The 15,663-nt window shown below is 41.4% G+C and overlaps 3 protein-coding genes across 9 annotated transcripts in view; 2 read left to right on the top strand and 1 right to left on the bottom strand.

The window, feature by feature from the left end:
- The window catches only part of ATP2C1 (ATPase secretory pathway Ca2+ transporting 1), a 118,775-nt gene extending 109,277 nt beyond the window's left edge, over positions 1-9,498 (top strand). For 4 of the 5 annotated variants that reach the window (XM_081159341.1, XM_081159340.1, XM_081159344.1 and 1 more), the window contains one exon: positions 2,524-3,065. In XM_081159341.1, the coding sequence (XP_081015467.1) occupies positions 2,524-2,535 (12 nt within the window). In that variant the 3' untranslated portion in view covers positions 2,536-3,065. Of the gene's footprint in view, positions 1-2,523; positions 3,066-9,190 lie in introns of those variants that run through there. The other variant, XM_081159343.1, reaches the window with a different exon arrangement.
- Positions 307-13,404, bottom strand: ASTE1 (asteroid homolog 1). Of its 3 annotated transcripts, none has more exons than XM_081159346.1 (5): positions 13,317-13,404; positions 10,642-11,963; positions 4,471-4,681; positions 2,516-2,711; positions 307-782 (listed from the first exon to the last, which is right to left on the bottom strand). In XM_081159346.1, the coding sequence occupies exons 2-5, from the start codon at positions 11,944-11,946 to the stop codon at positions 452-454; spliced, it is 2,043 nt and encodes a 680-aa protein (XP_081015472.1). In that variant the 5' UTR covers positions 11,947-11,963; positions 13,317-13,404; the 3' UTR covers positions 307-451. The 3 variants fall into 3 exon arrangements, with proteins under 3 accessions (XP_081015472.1, XP_081015473.1, XP_081015474.1); XM_081159347.1 differs by having other exon boundaries at positions 10,642-11,833; positions 13,317-13,385; XM_081159348.1 differs by lacking the exon at positions 13,317-13,404 and having other exon boundaries at positions 10,642-11,711; positions 11,804-11,948.
- A 127-nt stretch (positions 13,405-13,531) lies between these two features.
- The window catches only part of NEK11 (NIMA related kinase 11), a 132,634-nt gene continuing 130,502 nt past the window's right edge, over positions 13,532-15,663 (top strand). Inside the window, exon 1 of the mRNA XM_081159842.1 lies at positions 13,532-13,682. The gene's annotated coding sequence lies outside the window, so the exon portion shown is untranslated. The remainder of the gene's footprint in view (positions 13,683-15,663) is intronic.

Raw genomic sequence — 15,663 nt, 5'->3', positions numbered from 1 at the left:
CCATGGTCTCATTTACTAAGTACTTAAAAGTATGTTTTCTGTCTGGCATCCTAGCTTCTGTTTTCCAAGGCCCATGAAGAGGAAACAGTTGTAAAAAATTCTTTTTGAAATAATAACCCAGCTTCTGTTTATAGGAAATAATCTAGGTAGAACTTCTTTTTGAAAACATAGCTGTTTGAGTTGCTGCAATTTAAAGGTTATAGACTATTATTATTAACGTATTGAAATGGAACATGAGAAGTACAAATATGCTTTCAAATATGTGTAAGGAATACAGAAGTTTCTTAAATCAGGTTGTATTTATTAAAAGCAGAATACAAAATACTTTGGAATTCAAAGATTACCGAATGCAATGTTTAGCTCCTCACAGGTTAGTTCTGAAGAAAAAAGTTAATCATTTCAAGGCAGATAGAAAAACTTTAAGAATTATACTTCTGGTTGCAGACTGAGTTTATTCAAACTTTGAGGCCTCAGTATGTTCCTCCATGGTTTCAACCGTTAATAGCCGGAACCGATTGCTTCCCTTGTACCAACATCTATTGTCTGTGGTGGTTCCCACACTGTTCTTTGACGAGCTAGCACCTTGTTTCTTTTGCCTTTTTTTTTTCGAATTTGATTTACCCTTTGGTAGGAATAATTCAGCAGGGGCATATGACTTTGTGGCACTGAACAAGTGTTCGTAAAGTTGCTTTGTCTCAGGACACATGCTCAGAAGACTTTCTACGGAGGTTGATGTTAGCAGTTGTCGGCATAGTCCATGCACCAGGCTTCCACTATACAATCTGTTCAACGGGGGAGAGAGAAGGGCGTTATAGCAGAGGTTCAGTTGCTGGGACAACCATCATTAACATGGTTTCAACAAATGCATCTAAACACTGAGCGCCTCTATAAAATTATTATTAAAATTACTTAAGAATAACCTGTTCCTTGAAGGAAGGAACTGAGTTGTTATTAAAAAGATTACTTCTTGGCTGGTGATATTTTTAACATCAAATTCAATGATGGATGCTTGCTGGTTCTACATCTAGTTGAAAGTTGAGCGGGACTCTGAACACTTCAAAGAAAAGGAACTGAAAATGGCTTTGATAAACCAAACAGGTAGTCTGTTGAAATAAGAGAAAATTTAATGGCATCATTTGCAAAGTCATCATTCACCTTGGACTAATGACCTACTTCATAAATATAAGATGGGATTAACTGGAAGCCACGAATTTAATATGTAACTTAACTGCCAGAGTTGATCAACTGGTGCCTTAGCAACTGATGTAGAACCATTATTTAATCAATGTAAAATCATCATTTAAAAAGCCTTAAATTAGTAGTGCTGAGATGCAAGAACAGTCCTCCTACTGAAATCAATAAGAGAACTGTTTGGTCTTGTTTATCCTGTTTCGTTTTAAAGGGATTTCTAGTAACTAGAGAGGATCCAGTCCAGAATGAACTAAATTATTAAAGGCCAGAAATAAAGTATCCATAGGTTTAAGGCCAATTAATCTTACTTGGTAAAGGGTTCTAGGGTTAGTTCACATACGAGGCCCAGAGACATATTAACCACAGTTTACTGCTAGGAAGCTTTTCACCTTGAAACATTTCAAGTCATACCAGCAAATTTTGACTGCCTCTATCACTCATTTATTCAACAAACATTTGCATACTTACAATATGCTAGGCACTGGGGCTACGACAATACATAAAATGGTCAAGTCCCTGCCCTCAGAGTTTATGTTCAAGTGGAGAAAGACAAAGCATATATACAATCTCAACTCCATTTTCCAGCCATCTTTTACCTTCATTCCTAATACCTCATAGATGGACAGTCACCCTGACGTCCTACCACTGGTCCTACCACTTTTTCACTGGCCCACACACTGCCCTCATTTCTTTCTTACCCAGCTTAAGCTCCATAATCAAACATAATCACTTCTGGCATACAGGCCGTGTCTGCCTTTATACTTGCCTGGCAAAACAAAAACTTTAGATAAAATCCACTTATGCATCTAATAGTCATCTCACTAGAATAAAACCTCTGACAGCAGAGATTCTTTTTTGATGCTTTGTTCGTCATTAACATAGACCAGCACAGGCATTTAATAAGTATTTCAGTGAATGAGTGAACAGTATGCCAAATGGTAAGAAATGCTGTTGTGAAATACAAAAGTAATAGGACTACAGTACCTGGAAGTAGAAAGTAATATTTCATTAAGATGGTCAGAAAAGGCTTTTGTAAAGTAATATTTGAACAGACTTAAAAGAAATGAAGAAGCAAATTATATCCTACCAACAACTGACTCTAACTTTTACTTTGGAACTGATTTTTAAAAATTGGATCTAGTCATGGAGATTTTCTTTGGGAATGTGGGAATAATTTAATATCTTTCCTGTTTCCAGCTCTTTAGTTATAATAGCGTTCCAAGACCAGTTACACTGATTATTTTTAAAAGTAACTCCTTTGCTTTAAATGTAAAGTATTTGCTTCTGTGTGCAGCCATCTGAACTAGTTTCCCTTGGTGCTCACCGAGTTAGGTCTGGCTCTAGGAGAGGCGTGGACAGCAGCTGATTAAGATACATCCCCATCTGCAGACAGCACTGCCACTGACAGAAGATGTGAGCTGTGTCTAAATCCAGTCTCGTGCCCGACCGCATCTGCGCCTTCACTCTTTGGAACTCTTCATACAACATCTTAGCACCATCCTCCCGCAGATCTTCCTTATCTAGATAAAGAAACAACCCAAGGGAAGTAGTTCCCAAAACACTGTATCAGTCTGTAATTCTCTCCATATATAAAACTTCAGATTCCATAAAGAAAAAATTGGTTTAAATAACCAAAATGCTTTTCTTTTCTGGCTCTTTACTATTTTAATGCCAACGTAAAAGCCTTGCTGTATAAATTGAAATATTATACTGAAATGCCTCTTTAATGACAATCTAACTTTATTCAACCCCCAATTTTTTTCCCCTAAAACACTCTCTTCCACTGGTCTACCATTTGACCTTAAATATATCTGCATCAAACTCTCCAAACCCTAAATCTGTCTCTGAAAAATATAAATTACTATTAAATATCATTCTTTATTGTTCTCTTCCACCAAACGTCCTTTCATCGAGACCTCCATGCTATAGTGCACTTAAAGAAACAGCGCATGTGTTCAAATCACACTAACTTCTGCTTACGGGAGGAAAACAAAAGTATGACTCATAGAGAATGTGGCAGATCACTGCTGCTTCACAGAGAGGAGGAGGGCAAGAAGCAACAAGCGTGGGGAGTGAAGACTGCTGTGTGCAGCTGTAAGTTTCTGCAGGTTGGTTTGAGCAGGGGCGCACAAAATGACATCCGGACCAACCTGAAGGTAATAAAAAGGAGGCCCACCTTTGACCAATTAGCGAGCAGCAAGACACTGAGCTTGCCTGGGTGCCAGGTCCACAATTCCTAAAAGAAAAGAAACAGACCCTTGCATGCCCCTTCTGTTGGACTCAGGTAAAAACTTAATAGGCTTGTGCTCTGAGAATTTTCATAAACTATAGTTATTCAATGAGAGGAAATACCCTAAACTTGTGTCTTAACCATTAGTGGGCCTTGTTTGTTCTGCATGAAGTTGGCTGTCATATACCAATCCCTTCTGGCAGCTACTCTCACACTTGGGCTTTCTTGGAGTCCATGCTGGTGCATTATTTCATTTAACTTATTTTAAAAAGGAAACTTCAGAGTACCACTAGCCAGTAGAACTTTCTGCAGTGACAGAAATGTTCTATATCTGTGCTGTCCTCTAGCTACATGTGGCTACTGAGCACTTGAAATATGGCTAGTAGCTATCATACTAGACGGTACTGCTCTAGAGGGTGTTAACTATTATACATGTTTACACAAAGTGTTACAGCATTCATAATCTTTAGAGTAATTCTGTTAGAGAACTGAAGTGCTCCAATGCATCGACATTTATTTCACCTGATATTTCAATGAAGATGATACTGCCTTGAAGTATATTTCTCCAGTAGAGAAGTTACTAATGCTACCATCACTACTTACAAGTTTAATCGAAACTTACAGGAGAGAAAAAGTAAAAGAAACAGCACAAACTTGAATGTTTATTATAGTTGTAGGTATTCAGAAGTTTCACCAATGGGCAATTTTAAATAAGTTAGTGATGATGTTGCTGCTGCATTGATGATAGACAGGAAGGAATAGAAAAGGTGGGATACAAAATGCAGCTGATAGATCACACTGTCCCACTTATAGGAAAAGCATTAGGTGCCAAAAAGCATGTGGGATTAGGTGGTATCAGTACAACTTCCCTGCTGTGCACTGAGCCTGGCACATGGAAGTGCTCAAAACTATTTACCAATGAATAGATATATTGTCTCCATTCCTAAGTTCTGATATAACCGATAGAAGTAGATAATCCAAGAATTTTTTTAACTTTATTATATGTAAGTAACATGCAAAAATATACTTCTGGAATTCCAGATACCTACCAGGGCTGTTGATTATGGCATGCAAGGGCCCCAGCAGCATCCCCAGCAGCAAGGCTTGTAGATGGTGTAGTTTTGCCTTGGTCTCCATGTGCTGCAACCAGTAGCAAGTGACAGCAATGGGCAACTTCAAAGAAGGAGGGATTGGGTCCAGGATGGTCTGTTTGACCTTTAGTGTTTCTAACAGCAGTGTCTGCCGTCTAGGCAAGGAGAGCTGAAAATACATACCAAACACCTTAAAAGTTACTTTGGGGAATGCCCCCCCCCCCCCATGAAGAGATTTTAATGCAAATGAAATTGCTGTGTAGTTTATCTTCTGTGTAAAAAAATCAGCCACGCTCAAAAGCATTTAGGACATTAATAAGGTGCTTAATAAATACGGTTGACTGAGTGGATGCACGTCTACTCCCACTACACAGCCCTTGCTCTTGTCATTCCATCTTCCAAGTACGCTGGTTGAGCATCTTCAGTGCACATGTTACTTGGGAAGCCTGTTAAAAATTCAATCCCCAGGCCCCACCCCGTAAATTTTGATTCAGCAAATCTGAGGGAGCCCAGAAATCTGCATTTTAACTCTTCTGCTTTGAGAAACAATGATCTATACTCAACTAATCCCTTACTTGGCAGTACACCTTCTCCATGACTCCATTACTGATAACCAGAAGAAACTTAGATTACATGCACCCTTGTGGCATATCACAGTTTTCTATTTTTTGGGGTGTCCTGCCTCATGTCCCTACCCAGTTGAATGTGCTATTGTCTTTGTACTCTCCTACACAGGGACTGTCCCAGGGTGGCTACTTGTAGGTGAGAGGTATATTCAAGGGAGATAGGAATATTTAAGGACTACCTGCATTGTGCTTGCAATAACACACCACACTCACTTTTACTCCATGTTTTAGAGAGTGCACTTCAAGTAAAAAGAAGTGAACAGCTACGAGGGCTTTGGACTATTTGTTGAAATAACTTTACCTTAATGAATTTTAAGCTGAAGAACCATAAGGGACCCTACAGGCCACATACTTTTACAGATGAGGAAATTAAGACTATTAGGAAGGCACCTTCAGGGGGACTTTACAATCAAACTTTAAGAGAAAAATATAGTTGTATTTCTAGTGTCTGCATGCAGCCAGAAAAGAATTTCTTTTGTTACTTTCTGAAAGAATGAGACAGTCTGAAACATTTCTCAGCACCAAATACCTAATTAGTAGTTAATAAGTGCTGACAGTTGAGAATAAGATGTTAACCTGAAATAAAACACTTCACGCCCTGGACGGGTTTGCTCAGTGGTTAGAGCGTCAGCCCTCAGACTGAAGGGTCCCAGGTTCGATTCTGGCCAAGGGCACATACATCAGTTGCAAGCTCAATCCCCGGTCCTAGTCAGGGCGAGAGTAACCAATTAATGTGTGTCTTTCACATCGACGTTTCTCTCCCCCACTCTGAAAAGTAATGGAAAAAATATCCTCCGGTGAGGATTTAAAAAACAAAACAAAACAAACACGTCACAATTGACAAAACAGTTTCATCATCAGTGCATGATAGCACTAAATGATTTATAAGTACTGGTTTTAATTATTTAATACTGTGATAATTTTTTTTAAATTAGAAATATTAAAATGCTTTGTAGTATAATCAATACCCCCCACCATAGGAAGTAGCATTAATTACTTAAAGTAAAACAAAAACTATTCTTTATAATCTCCTAAACTGGTAGAAATACACATTAAGTAAAGGCTAAGAAAATACATGAATTCTTTACTGACATAATGCTTAAGTTACTGAATTCTCTAGCCAAATTACAACTTATGAACAAAGCAGAGTCTGAGCTTGAGGTCAGATGTTCTGTCCCTCACTAACTCTACAGCCTTGGGCAAGTTTCTGAGCTTTTCTATAGTTTGATCAACTGTAAAATGGGCATTATAATGAGTTACACAAAATGTCCCGTGGAGCCCACCATTGGAGCCCCTTCCAAAAGGGGTACTCTGCTCAGAGCCTTAAATCTGGTTGGGTTTTATTTCATGTAACAACTCCCAGGAGGAGAGAAAAAACAAGCGTGCAGAAGCAGCAGCCACACGGAAAGGCAGAGGTGCCCAGAGAGAGACTGGTCGTGGCACTGCCTTACTCTCCAAGAATGACCCACTTCCATTTCTCCTTATGATTATCCTTTGTTGGTTAACTTGAGTGGCGCTCTGTCCAGCATAACCAAAGTGGAAACGCTATCCTATGTGGTTACTGTGGAATTAAATGAGAGACTATAAAGTTTCTATTAACAACAGTTGGCACAGAGCAGATAAAGTATTATTACCACATCATGTTAAGAAAAACAATGAACAGCTACTATCACAAAGTTTCTATACTTGTACCTGCAAGTGTCTCTGGAATCACATTTGTGCTTGATACGGTTTAGAATTATTGTGGGCTAATTAGAGCTAACAAGATTGAGCTAAATACACAGTTGATTAACTTATGCCAAGGGAAAGCCAAACGACATCACTGCATAGAGAGTGAACTAAAATTTCACCTTACTTTGAGTCCAGTTAAGTGATGAGAAGAACACTTCTCATCTCCACTTAGCAACAAGTAAAATCAGCCTGCGACACTCATAGACTCAATTGGATTTTCACATGTGGGAAAAAGTGTCCTGATCTCTATGTCACACTATGTAGAAACAAATAAATTCTAGATAGATTGTAGATCTAAATATGAAAGGCAAAGAAAAGATTTTCATAACCTTGAAGTAGATGGTAATTTCTCAAGTAAGTCATAAAAGTAATAACCATAAATAATATAATTTTAATTTAGTCTATATTAAGAACTTCTGTTCATCAACACATACTAGAGTTAAAAAACAATCTACAGACTGGGAAAGCATACTCACCACAATACATGTTATTTAACAAAGAGCCCATGTATAAAAATACCCCCTCTCCCCCGCAAAACTGGGAAAAAGACTTTAAACAGAAACTTATATAACAGAATGTCCAAATGGCCAATGAACACATGAAAAGGTGCTCAAATAAGTCATCAGAGAAATGCAAATTAACACCCACTAAAAGTGGCTACAGTGATGCTACTACACCACCACCAAAATAGCTAAAATTTTCCAAAAGGATAGAAAACATCAGGTATCAGCAAGGATATAAAGGGAGAGGAATTCTCATAAGCTTGCTAGTAGGAATATTGGTAAAACCACTTTACAAGACCATTTGGCATATATCCATTTGGCATGTATCTTCCAAGCTGAACATAGGTGTATTCTATAACCCAGCAATTCGCTCCTATATATATGCAATAGAAATGTGTTCATATTTTCACTAAGTGACGTGCACTAGAATGTTCACAGCACTATGCGTAATAGCCCGAACTGCAAACTACCCAAATGCCCATCAGCTATAAAGTGGAAAAACCAATTTTGGTATATTCCCAAACTGTGATAATACACAGCAGTGAGAAATGAATTTTCTACAACTACTCACAGTGACATCAATAAATCTCACAAACATAGTGTTGAATAAAAGAAGCCAGATGAAAGAATTCATACTGTATGATTCCATTTTTATAAAGTATAAAAACAGTCAAAACTCTTCAATGTTAGAGGTCAGGATAGTGATTATAGGGAGTAGGAAAAGGGGTGACTAGAACCAGAACTAGGGAAAGTCCCTGGGGTGCTGACAATGAGCCTTCATCTGGGTGTTCTTCACATGGCCGTGTAGAGTTGGGGAAATTCATCAAGCTGTACAATTATCTGCACTCTGCTGTATGTGCAAACTCAGGAGGGGATGAATGGCAAAGAGGAAACTTTTAGGGGTGATGGACACATTCATTATTTTAATTGCAGGATGGATTCACAGATATAAATATATATCAAAACTCATAAAAGTGCACACTTAAAGTATGGGCACTTCACTGTACATCAATTACTTCTCAACAAAGCCATAAAAAAGTATTTTTAAAAACCTTCCACCACAGCACCATTTATGTTATGAGTAGAAATGTAATTTCAGCAAGACATCCTTTAGAACATTGCTAATTTCAATTTTATTGCTGTGGGTAAAGTTTTAATAAATCTCTTCTGTTTGGAATTTGACCTGTGTTCAACATTCTAGTTCTGTAACCCTGGAAACGTGATGAAGTGAGCTGTGTTACCTAGCATGATAAAAATGACTTGTAAAACTGCATCTAGACTTGAACTATAAATAAACTGTAAACACCAGATGGGGACCCCATATCATGGGGCTTTCCTGAGTACAGTGACTTGTAATTAAGCATGTACCTTGCAGGGACCTCGGAAGCGATGTCAATAGAATTGTTACAAGAAAGGTTGGGTCCTGTGGGGAAGGAGGCCAGTAAGACTTTTTCTTTGAGATAATTCATGTCATAAAATTCACCATTTTAAAGTGGTTTTGCATAATTATAAGCTTGTGCAACCATCACTAATTTTAGAACATTTCATCACCCAAAAAAGAAGTCCTGTTCCCATTAACAGTCATTCCCCATTGCTAAGGAGGCTCTTGTAGCTACCTGATGAGAATCTCATTTTCTCCTGCCTGAGCTGTCAATAATGGGAGGCTTTGTAGGCCAGGCATTGGCACTACTGATATATGAGCCAGATAATTCTCTGTTCTGGGGGCCTGTTCTGTGCATTGTAAGATGTTTAAACAGCATCCTTGGCCTCTACTCCTTACATGCCAGTAGCAACACCTTCCTCCCTCTATCCCCCTAGGCAGTGACAACCAAAAGTGTCTCCAGACATTGCCAAATGTCCCCTGGGGGACGAAGTCATCCCCAGTGGAGAACCAATGGCATAGAATGATGCACTGTCTCACAGAAGAGTGGAGCCTGATTCAAACCTGCTGGGAAGCTATGGTTGCTGTCCTACATCCTTGAGCAGACTGACACCAAGAGTAATCTATGAGAGTCTTGTGAATCTAAATATGTAGTTGGACCTAAGAAAAACCCTAATGGACAATGAAACTGGTATTGTAAATTTATATGCATTTAATCTGTGAATTTGTTAGCATAAGTGGTTTCATATCTATTTGTAATTTTTAATATATTTATGCAATATGAAAAACATAGTGAACACTGGGACCAATAAGGATTATTTTTTACCTTGAAAAGGCGATTGGTCTGAGTGTTACTCAGGTTTAAGCAACACTTACGTAGGCTGAGTCATGTTTTCATTATTAAACTAAGCAAGTCACCATGATGCCATAAATCAAAAGCCTAAGAAAAGTATGCCTATGATCAATGCCTTCTGGTAGCTCAGAATTTTTTTCCTATTCCTTATTTGTTGTTGTTAGCCATATAACCCAATTGTAGTAATAGCTAGTAACAACAGAGTAGTAGTAATAATTACAGAGATAACACAGACTACTGAAGAACAGTGAAAAGTGAAATGGCAGATTTGGAGCTAAAAGATCTAGGTGTGAGTCCTGGTACTCATGCTCCCTCGCTGAGGTATTACATAGATACCACTTTGAGCCCTGGTTTTCTCAGCTATGAAGTGGGGGCAATATGAAACCAACCTCAGTTTGTTACATTAAGAGAGATAATAGGATATATTCCTAGAAGTGGGATGACTGGGTGAAATGGCAGAACTTATGCACCCCTATGTTCATAGCAGTGCAATTTACAATAGCTAAGATCTGGAAACAGCCCAAGTGCCCATCAGTAGATGAGTGGATAAAAAAGCTGTGGCACATTTACACCATGGAATGCTATACAGCTGTAAAGAAGAAGGACCTCGTACCCTTTGGGACAGCATGGAGGGAACTGGAGAGTATTATAAGCAAAATAAGCCCATCAGAGAAAGCCAAGTACCACATGATCTCACTCATGTGGAATATAATGAACAAAATAAAATGATGAACAAAATAGATCCAGAGACATAGAAGCATGGAACAGACTGAGGGATCTCAGAGGGAAGGCGGGGGTGGGGGAGATTAATCAAAGAACTTACATGCTTATATGCATAACCTATAGACACAGACATTGGTATGGGGAAGGCCTGGGGGTGGGGTGGATGTGGGGTGGAGGGGATCAGTGGGGGATCAAAGGGAACATCTGTAATACTTTCAACAATAAAGATAAATTTTTTAAAAATTGACATGAAAGCACTTTGTAACCTATAAAGTGCTTTACAAAAATTACATTAGTATTATAAACACTTACCTCAGTCAATTTGCTTAAGTCAGAATGATCCTTGGGCAGTTCTACTGCCTCAACAATTGATGTTTTTATATTTTTATTAATCCTTTCCATTTCACTGAAAGCTAGAGGCCGAGGAGGCGGTGCATTCAAGGACAAGTTTTCCAGATGTGGAGAAACATTAGAAAGAAGCCCATAAATGATTTGTCGGATGGGCAGCGATATTCTGTGGGCATTTGGTTGTTGCATGTTTTCCACCTGTGTGTGAAGAATGGTCCGTCTCAGCACCAAAGCATCACTGATGAAAGGAGAGAGCTGACCTTTGGCCAAAGCCACTAGAACCCATTCCGGTACACCCAGATTCGAGGCCTCTGGACAGGCATAAGCCCCACATTGAAAGAAGTCCTGCAGCTTCACCTGGGACTGCTGATACTCTTCCATGGAACAACAGAGAAGTTCCTTAACATTTTCTCGATCCTTTCTTGGGAGATATTTCAGAACATTATCTAGTGCTTCAGTAGGGTCAGCAAAATGAGACAACCAATTCAGAAGTCCCAGAACTCGGTGGTGTCGCCTCCCCTTAGAATTGGCAGCTCCAAGAGGAAGACGTACTTTACTTATGAATGTGTCCATGATGGGCAGATTAACATGGTCGTTTCCACATAGCACCGCAAAGAGAGGTAGTAGAGCTTTATTCATATTGCTGAAGTAATGGCAGAGCGCATCAAGAGAAAAGCATTTGGCAGGTATGTAATAGTCTTGTGTGCCCTTAACAGTGTTCATGTTTCTCCACTGAAAGCTATTCAGTGGGCAAAACCCAGTTTTCAGGTCAAAAATACAAAAGTCACTATCTGATGATAACACAGGGCAATTCCAATGATTAGCCAGTGTCATAATGTCCCGATCTGCTTCTGAAAAGCACTGGACAAAACATACCTGCAGCTTGATCAAAACTTGTATGAACACTTCCCGGATGAGTAGGGGACATACGCACCCACCCCCACCAACAGAAAGGGAATGGGCAGTCTGGATCTTCTCTCTAGCTCGATCCTTCAAAGTTGTAAGCTTTTTATCTGAAATGTCACATCCTCCATCTAATACAACATATGGACATATATTACAAGAAAACAGCGATTCAAAGAATTTTTGTACAACATCTGCAAAAGAATCATAGTCCCCTCCATACCGGAGCTCCAAGTTTGAGTTGAAGCAAAGCCTGTGGAAGAGAGCATAGCCATCAATGATAATTTTTGTGTCTCGCAACTTCAAATCAGTGAAGAACTCATTGCTATGATCTTCCACAAAACTCATTAGTCCTCGGATACCCATGATGACTGAAGAAGTGCCTGTTTAAAACAATAGAACCCACTTTTAATTGATGCTGGTTGCAGGGGACCAAGTCATTGCTTCCAGCAATGATCAAATCAACAGCCAGTGTTACAGAGAACTATTTAAATCTGACATATTAGGTGTCAGCATCTCAATTCTTATGTACATCCTCAGGCAGCACCAACTAGCCGAGTACTTTTTCATTCTTTTTTGCTTCCCCTGTGTGTTACAGGCACAGATTCAATGGTTTCGTGGTGTTTGATCTTTGGATACAAATGAGGTTGCTGATGATTCTAAAGGGAAATCGATTAAAGTCTATTACTGATACACTAGTTAGAACTTCTGAGGACTTTGATATTGAGATAGGTAATAGTCACCATCTTACAACACAGAATATCTGTTTTGTGGTGTCAAAGTAAAAAGTCCTAAACCATAGAAATTATATTCTCAATCTCATAATGAATGAATCAGAAAGCACTGGGCTTCAGTTAATCAAAGTGTGTCCAATGATATGAATCCAGTTTTTACTTTTTGAAAATAGAGTCTGGGGACATCTTTCGGGCATTGGCTTGTGGGCCCATCTTAATTGGCATAGTTGGGAAGTTTTCATGTCTCATGTAATCTAACTGTCCAGTTTTACCCCAACCAGAGGCTCTTCCCATCTTCTTGTCTTTGCATATGTGGCCCTGTTACAGGCAGTATCCTCCAATATCTGGCTAACTTAAGTCCCAGGATCAGTTTTGCTAGTTCTCCCTTTGGCCTTAGGCTCCAAGATGGCTCAGCATGGTACTGTTAACAAAATCGTGAGATTTCTGTCAAGCATGGCTTTTTTGTGTGTGTCATTATGATTTTTAAAGATATTGCACTAAAACTTATCTTGATTCCTGAGGTTTGGGGCATCCCCTTGCATTTTGCGTCTGACTCACGTCACCCTATTTCAGCACCTTACCCCGTATACTTATTTCTTCAGGGGTCTGTCTCGTAAGGCTTATGCCAGCAGAGGCCGTGTCCGCGCATCCCACGCTAAGGACAGGCCTTGCACAGGGGTTCAACAAATGCCACCTGGGTAGAGGGGCGCGCAGGTTTGATTCCAGTCCTCAGGCGCAGCCTTCACGCGCGCCCGCGGGCGCGCACAGCCCGCCGCCGCCCGCAGAGCCCACCGGCCGCGCCCTCCCACAGGCCCAGCCCCGTCAGAAACCCAGCGGAGCCGAGCCGGGGCTGGAGGCGGAAGCCCCGCACCTGAGCGCGGACAGGAAGTCCCCGGGTTCACGTCACCGGGAAGCCCGGTTCCGCGAAGCCAGGGGCAGCGGACTGCGCGCGGGGGGATGGGGGTGGGGTGGGCGACGTCGCTGAGGAAGACTGGGCAGTACCTCCGAAGCGGCGGCTGTCAGGTTAGGGAAGCCGGACGCCCGCGGCCGGCCCGCTTTTCCCCGCCCGCTGGAGTGCGGCACACTTCCGCCGGGGGACTGGGTCCGGCCACCTCCCCGACTGCCCAGCATGCCCCGCGCCGTCTCCCTGGCAACGGTGCCTAATACCTCCGCCCGGGGACTGTGTCCGGCCGCCTCCCGATTGCCCAGCATGCCCCGCGCCGTCTCCCGGGCAACGGCGCCTAACACCCGTGGCCTGAGGTGTTCCTGGAGCTCCGAGGGTCCTGCGGGCCTGCCCAGCCCAGGTCCCACTTACCCGCGGGGCTGGGCTTATCCTGGCGCTGCGGGCCCTGCGCCCCGGCCCGAAAGGTATGCGAAAGGCGCTGCTCCGGGGAAGGTGACGGTTTCGGGCTGCCCGGGCCGGGGCCGCGTCTCCGGGCCTCCGAGCCTCCGACCCCCTCCTACCTCCGGGATGTGCTGCACTCTCCCGGGAGTGCGCGTCGCCGGTGCCCCTCGATATATGTGAACCCGCTTTGCGAAGATGTAAATTTAAGAAAAGCTGAGGCAGCTGTGTTCACTTTACCCGAAGGCTAGGTTTACCTTTCGGATGTGATTCCTGCTTTAGCAGAATCTGGTTTCAGATCTGCTTGCTGTCCTTTGGCATTACTGGGGAAGAGAGCTGCCGGCTTCAGCCTGTGATGAACACCCCCTTCCCTTGTCTTTTGCCTCCCCCCCCCAGATCAGCTTCACCTCCAAGGGTCAGTTTGCACTGAGTGGTGATCTTTCACCTTTCTCACAGGTCCGATCCAACTTCGTGAATTTTCTCGCCCCTCCCCCTCCACCACACACACTTTTTACCCCTGCCCCTCCCCCCCCAGCAGCTGTTGTTCTGCTAGACGCTTATTTGCTCTAACAAAGTTTATTGCACACCTACTATATGCCAGGCACCGAGGATGCAAAGGTAAAGAATGTGTGTGTTCCAGGCGCTCAGGTTCATTCACAACCTTTTGAGGTGGGGGCGAGGGTAACCTTGACAAGTGACCAGGTTGTGCCATGATTTTACAGAGGACACCAAAGGAGTCGATGCCTGATGGTGGCCTGGGAAGGGAGCAGCAGGGCTGAGTCTGTGAGTGTGGGCCAGAGGGAACCTGCTCCCAAGTACACTGTGGCCTCAGCCAGACTGTTGAGACACTGCTGGGTTTCAACGCTCCTTCACCATCAGGAGCCACTGGGAAACTGGACTTCTCAGAACTCTTCTGTCCATCGCTAAACAGGAACCTTTGTCTCATCTTTAAAATAAGGAGCGTAACTGAGTGATCTGAAGGGTCTTTTTCAGTTGAAAATCTGTAAGTCCGTACATTTTTTAACAGCTCCATTTGGCCAGAAGGCCTCACTTTTATGCTAGCAAAGGATGCAAACAGAATATACGTTTGGCTGCCTGCTCTCCAGTTGTTTTTTCAGCAGTACATTTTACTAATACTTCCTGTGATCTTGATAATCCCACTTAATTTTTTATTTATTCAGGGATTTTGAGCTATTGGCCTCAGCTCTGAAATTCCAACTTAGATGCTAATGTTGTTTTAGTATTGTCATGAGCACATGGCCACTCAAGTGATTTAGTTTCTTTCTCTTTTTTCCCCTCCCTCCCCCCCCTCCCCTTCCCTCTTTCCCTTCCTTCCTTTCATTCTTAGCTGGTTACTAGTCTCCTCACTGGCATCAGGTGAAACTTAACCTGATTAATATGTTATTTCAAGAAGGAAAATACTGTAAAGTAGTGCTTTTCAACTAGTGTGCTTCCAGAATTTTGAAAACATGCAGTACCTGACTATTTAGTTGAGGGTACTGACCTCTTTTCCCTTGGATTGTCAACTAAGAAAATGACAACAGCCAACACAACAATAACTGTCCAGTGTGAATGACCTATCTTAAATATAGGGTATTCCAAAAAAATGTATACACACACTTTGAATAATTATAAAGGCAGTAGTAATTAAAATACATTTCATTTTCAAAATGTAGTAGAATCAACTGTTAAAGTGTATATATATATATTTTGGGGGACCCTTTGTAGGTCATACAATAGAGTTGCATCTTACTGGTCATGTTCTATAATAAGGATACATCTAACTGGTTAATTTTTGGTACCAGAATTCCTTATATACAAGTAGAGACACCTGATTTTTTAAGAAGTCACTTTGGAGCTAAAAGGATAGGTAATTACTAATTTTTTTTGTAAATCAATAAAAATTATACCTATTTTTTTGTCAGATCGGCAAAAATTCTATTTTTTGGTGTGACGCAGAATTTTAGTAATTAGTTTATGTGTGCCATGAGATGACAAAGGTTGAAA

This window comes from Miniopterus schreibersii (assembly GCF_964146895.1).
Source record: "Miniopterus schreibersii genome assembly, chromosome: 15".
NCBI classification, from domain to species: Eukaryota; Metazoa; Chordata; class Mammalia; order Chiroptera; family Miniopteridae; genus Miniopterus; species Miniopterus schreibersii.
This window is presented reverse-complemented; position numbering and strand designations above follow the sequence as displayed.

What these genes read in the sequence shown, in the direction of transcription:
- ASTE1 (XM_081159346.1), bottom strand. Translation starts at nt 11,946, where the DNA reads ATGGGTATCCGAGGACTAATGAGTTTTGTGGAAGATCATAGCAATGAG. An exon ending in ACTTAAGCAAATTGACTGAG is followed by an intron (nt 4,682 to 10,641) that starts GTAAGTGTTTAT and finishes ATGTATTTTCAG; the next exon opens with CTCTCCTTGCCTAGACGGCA. An exon ending in TGCCATAATCAACAGCCCTG is followed by an intron (nt 2,712 to 4,470) that starts GTAGGTATCTGG and finishes TTCTTTATCTAG; the next exon opens with ATAAGGAAGATCTGCGGGAG.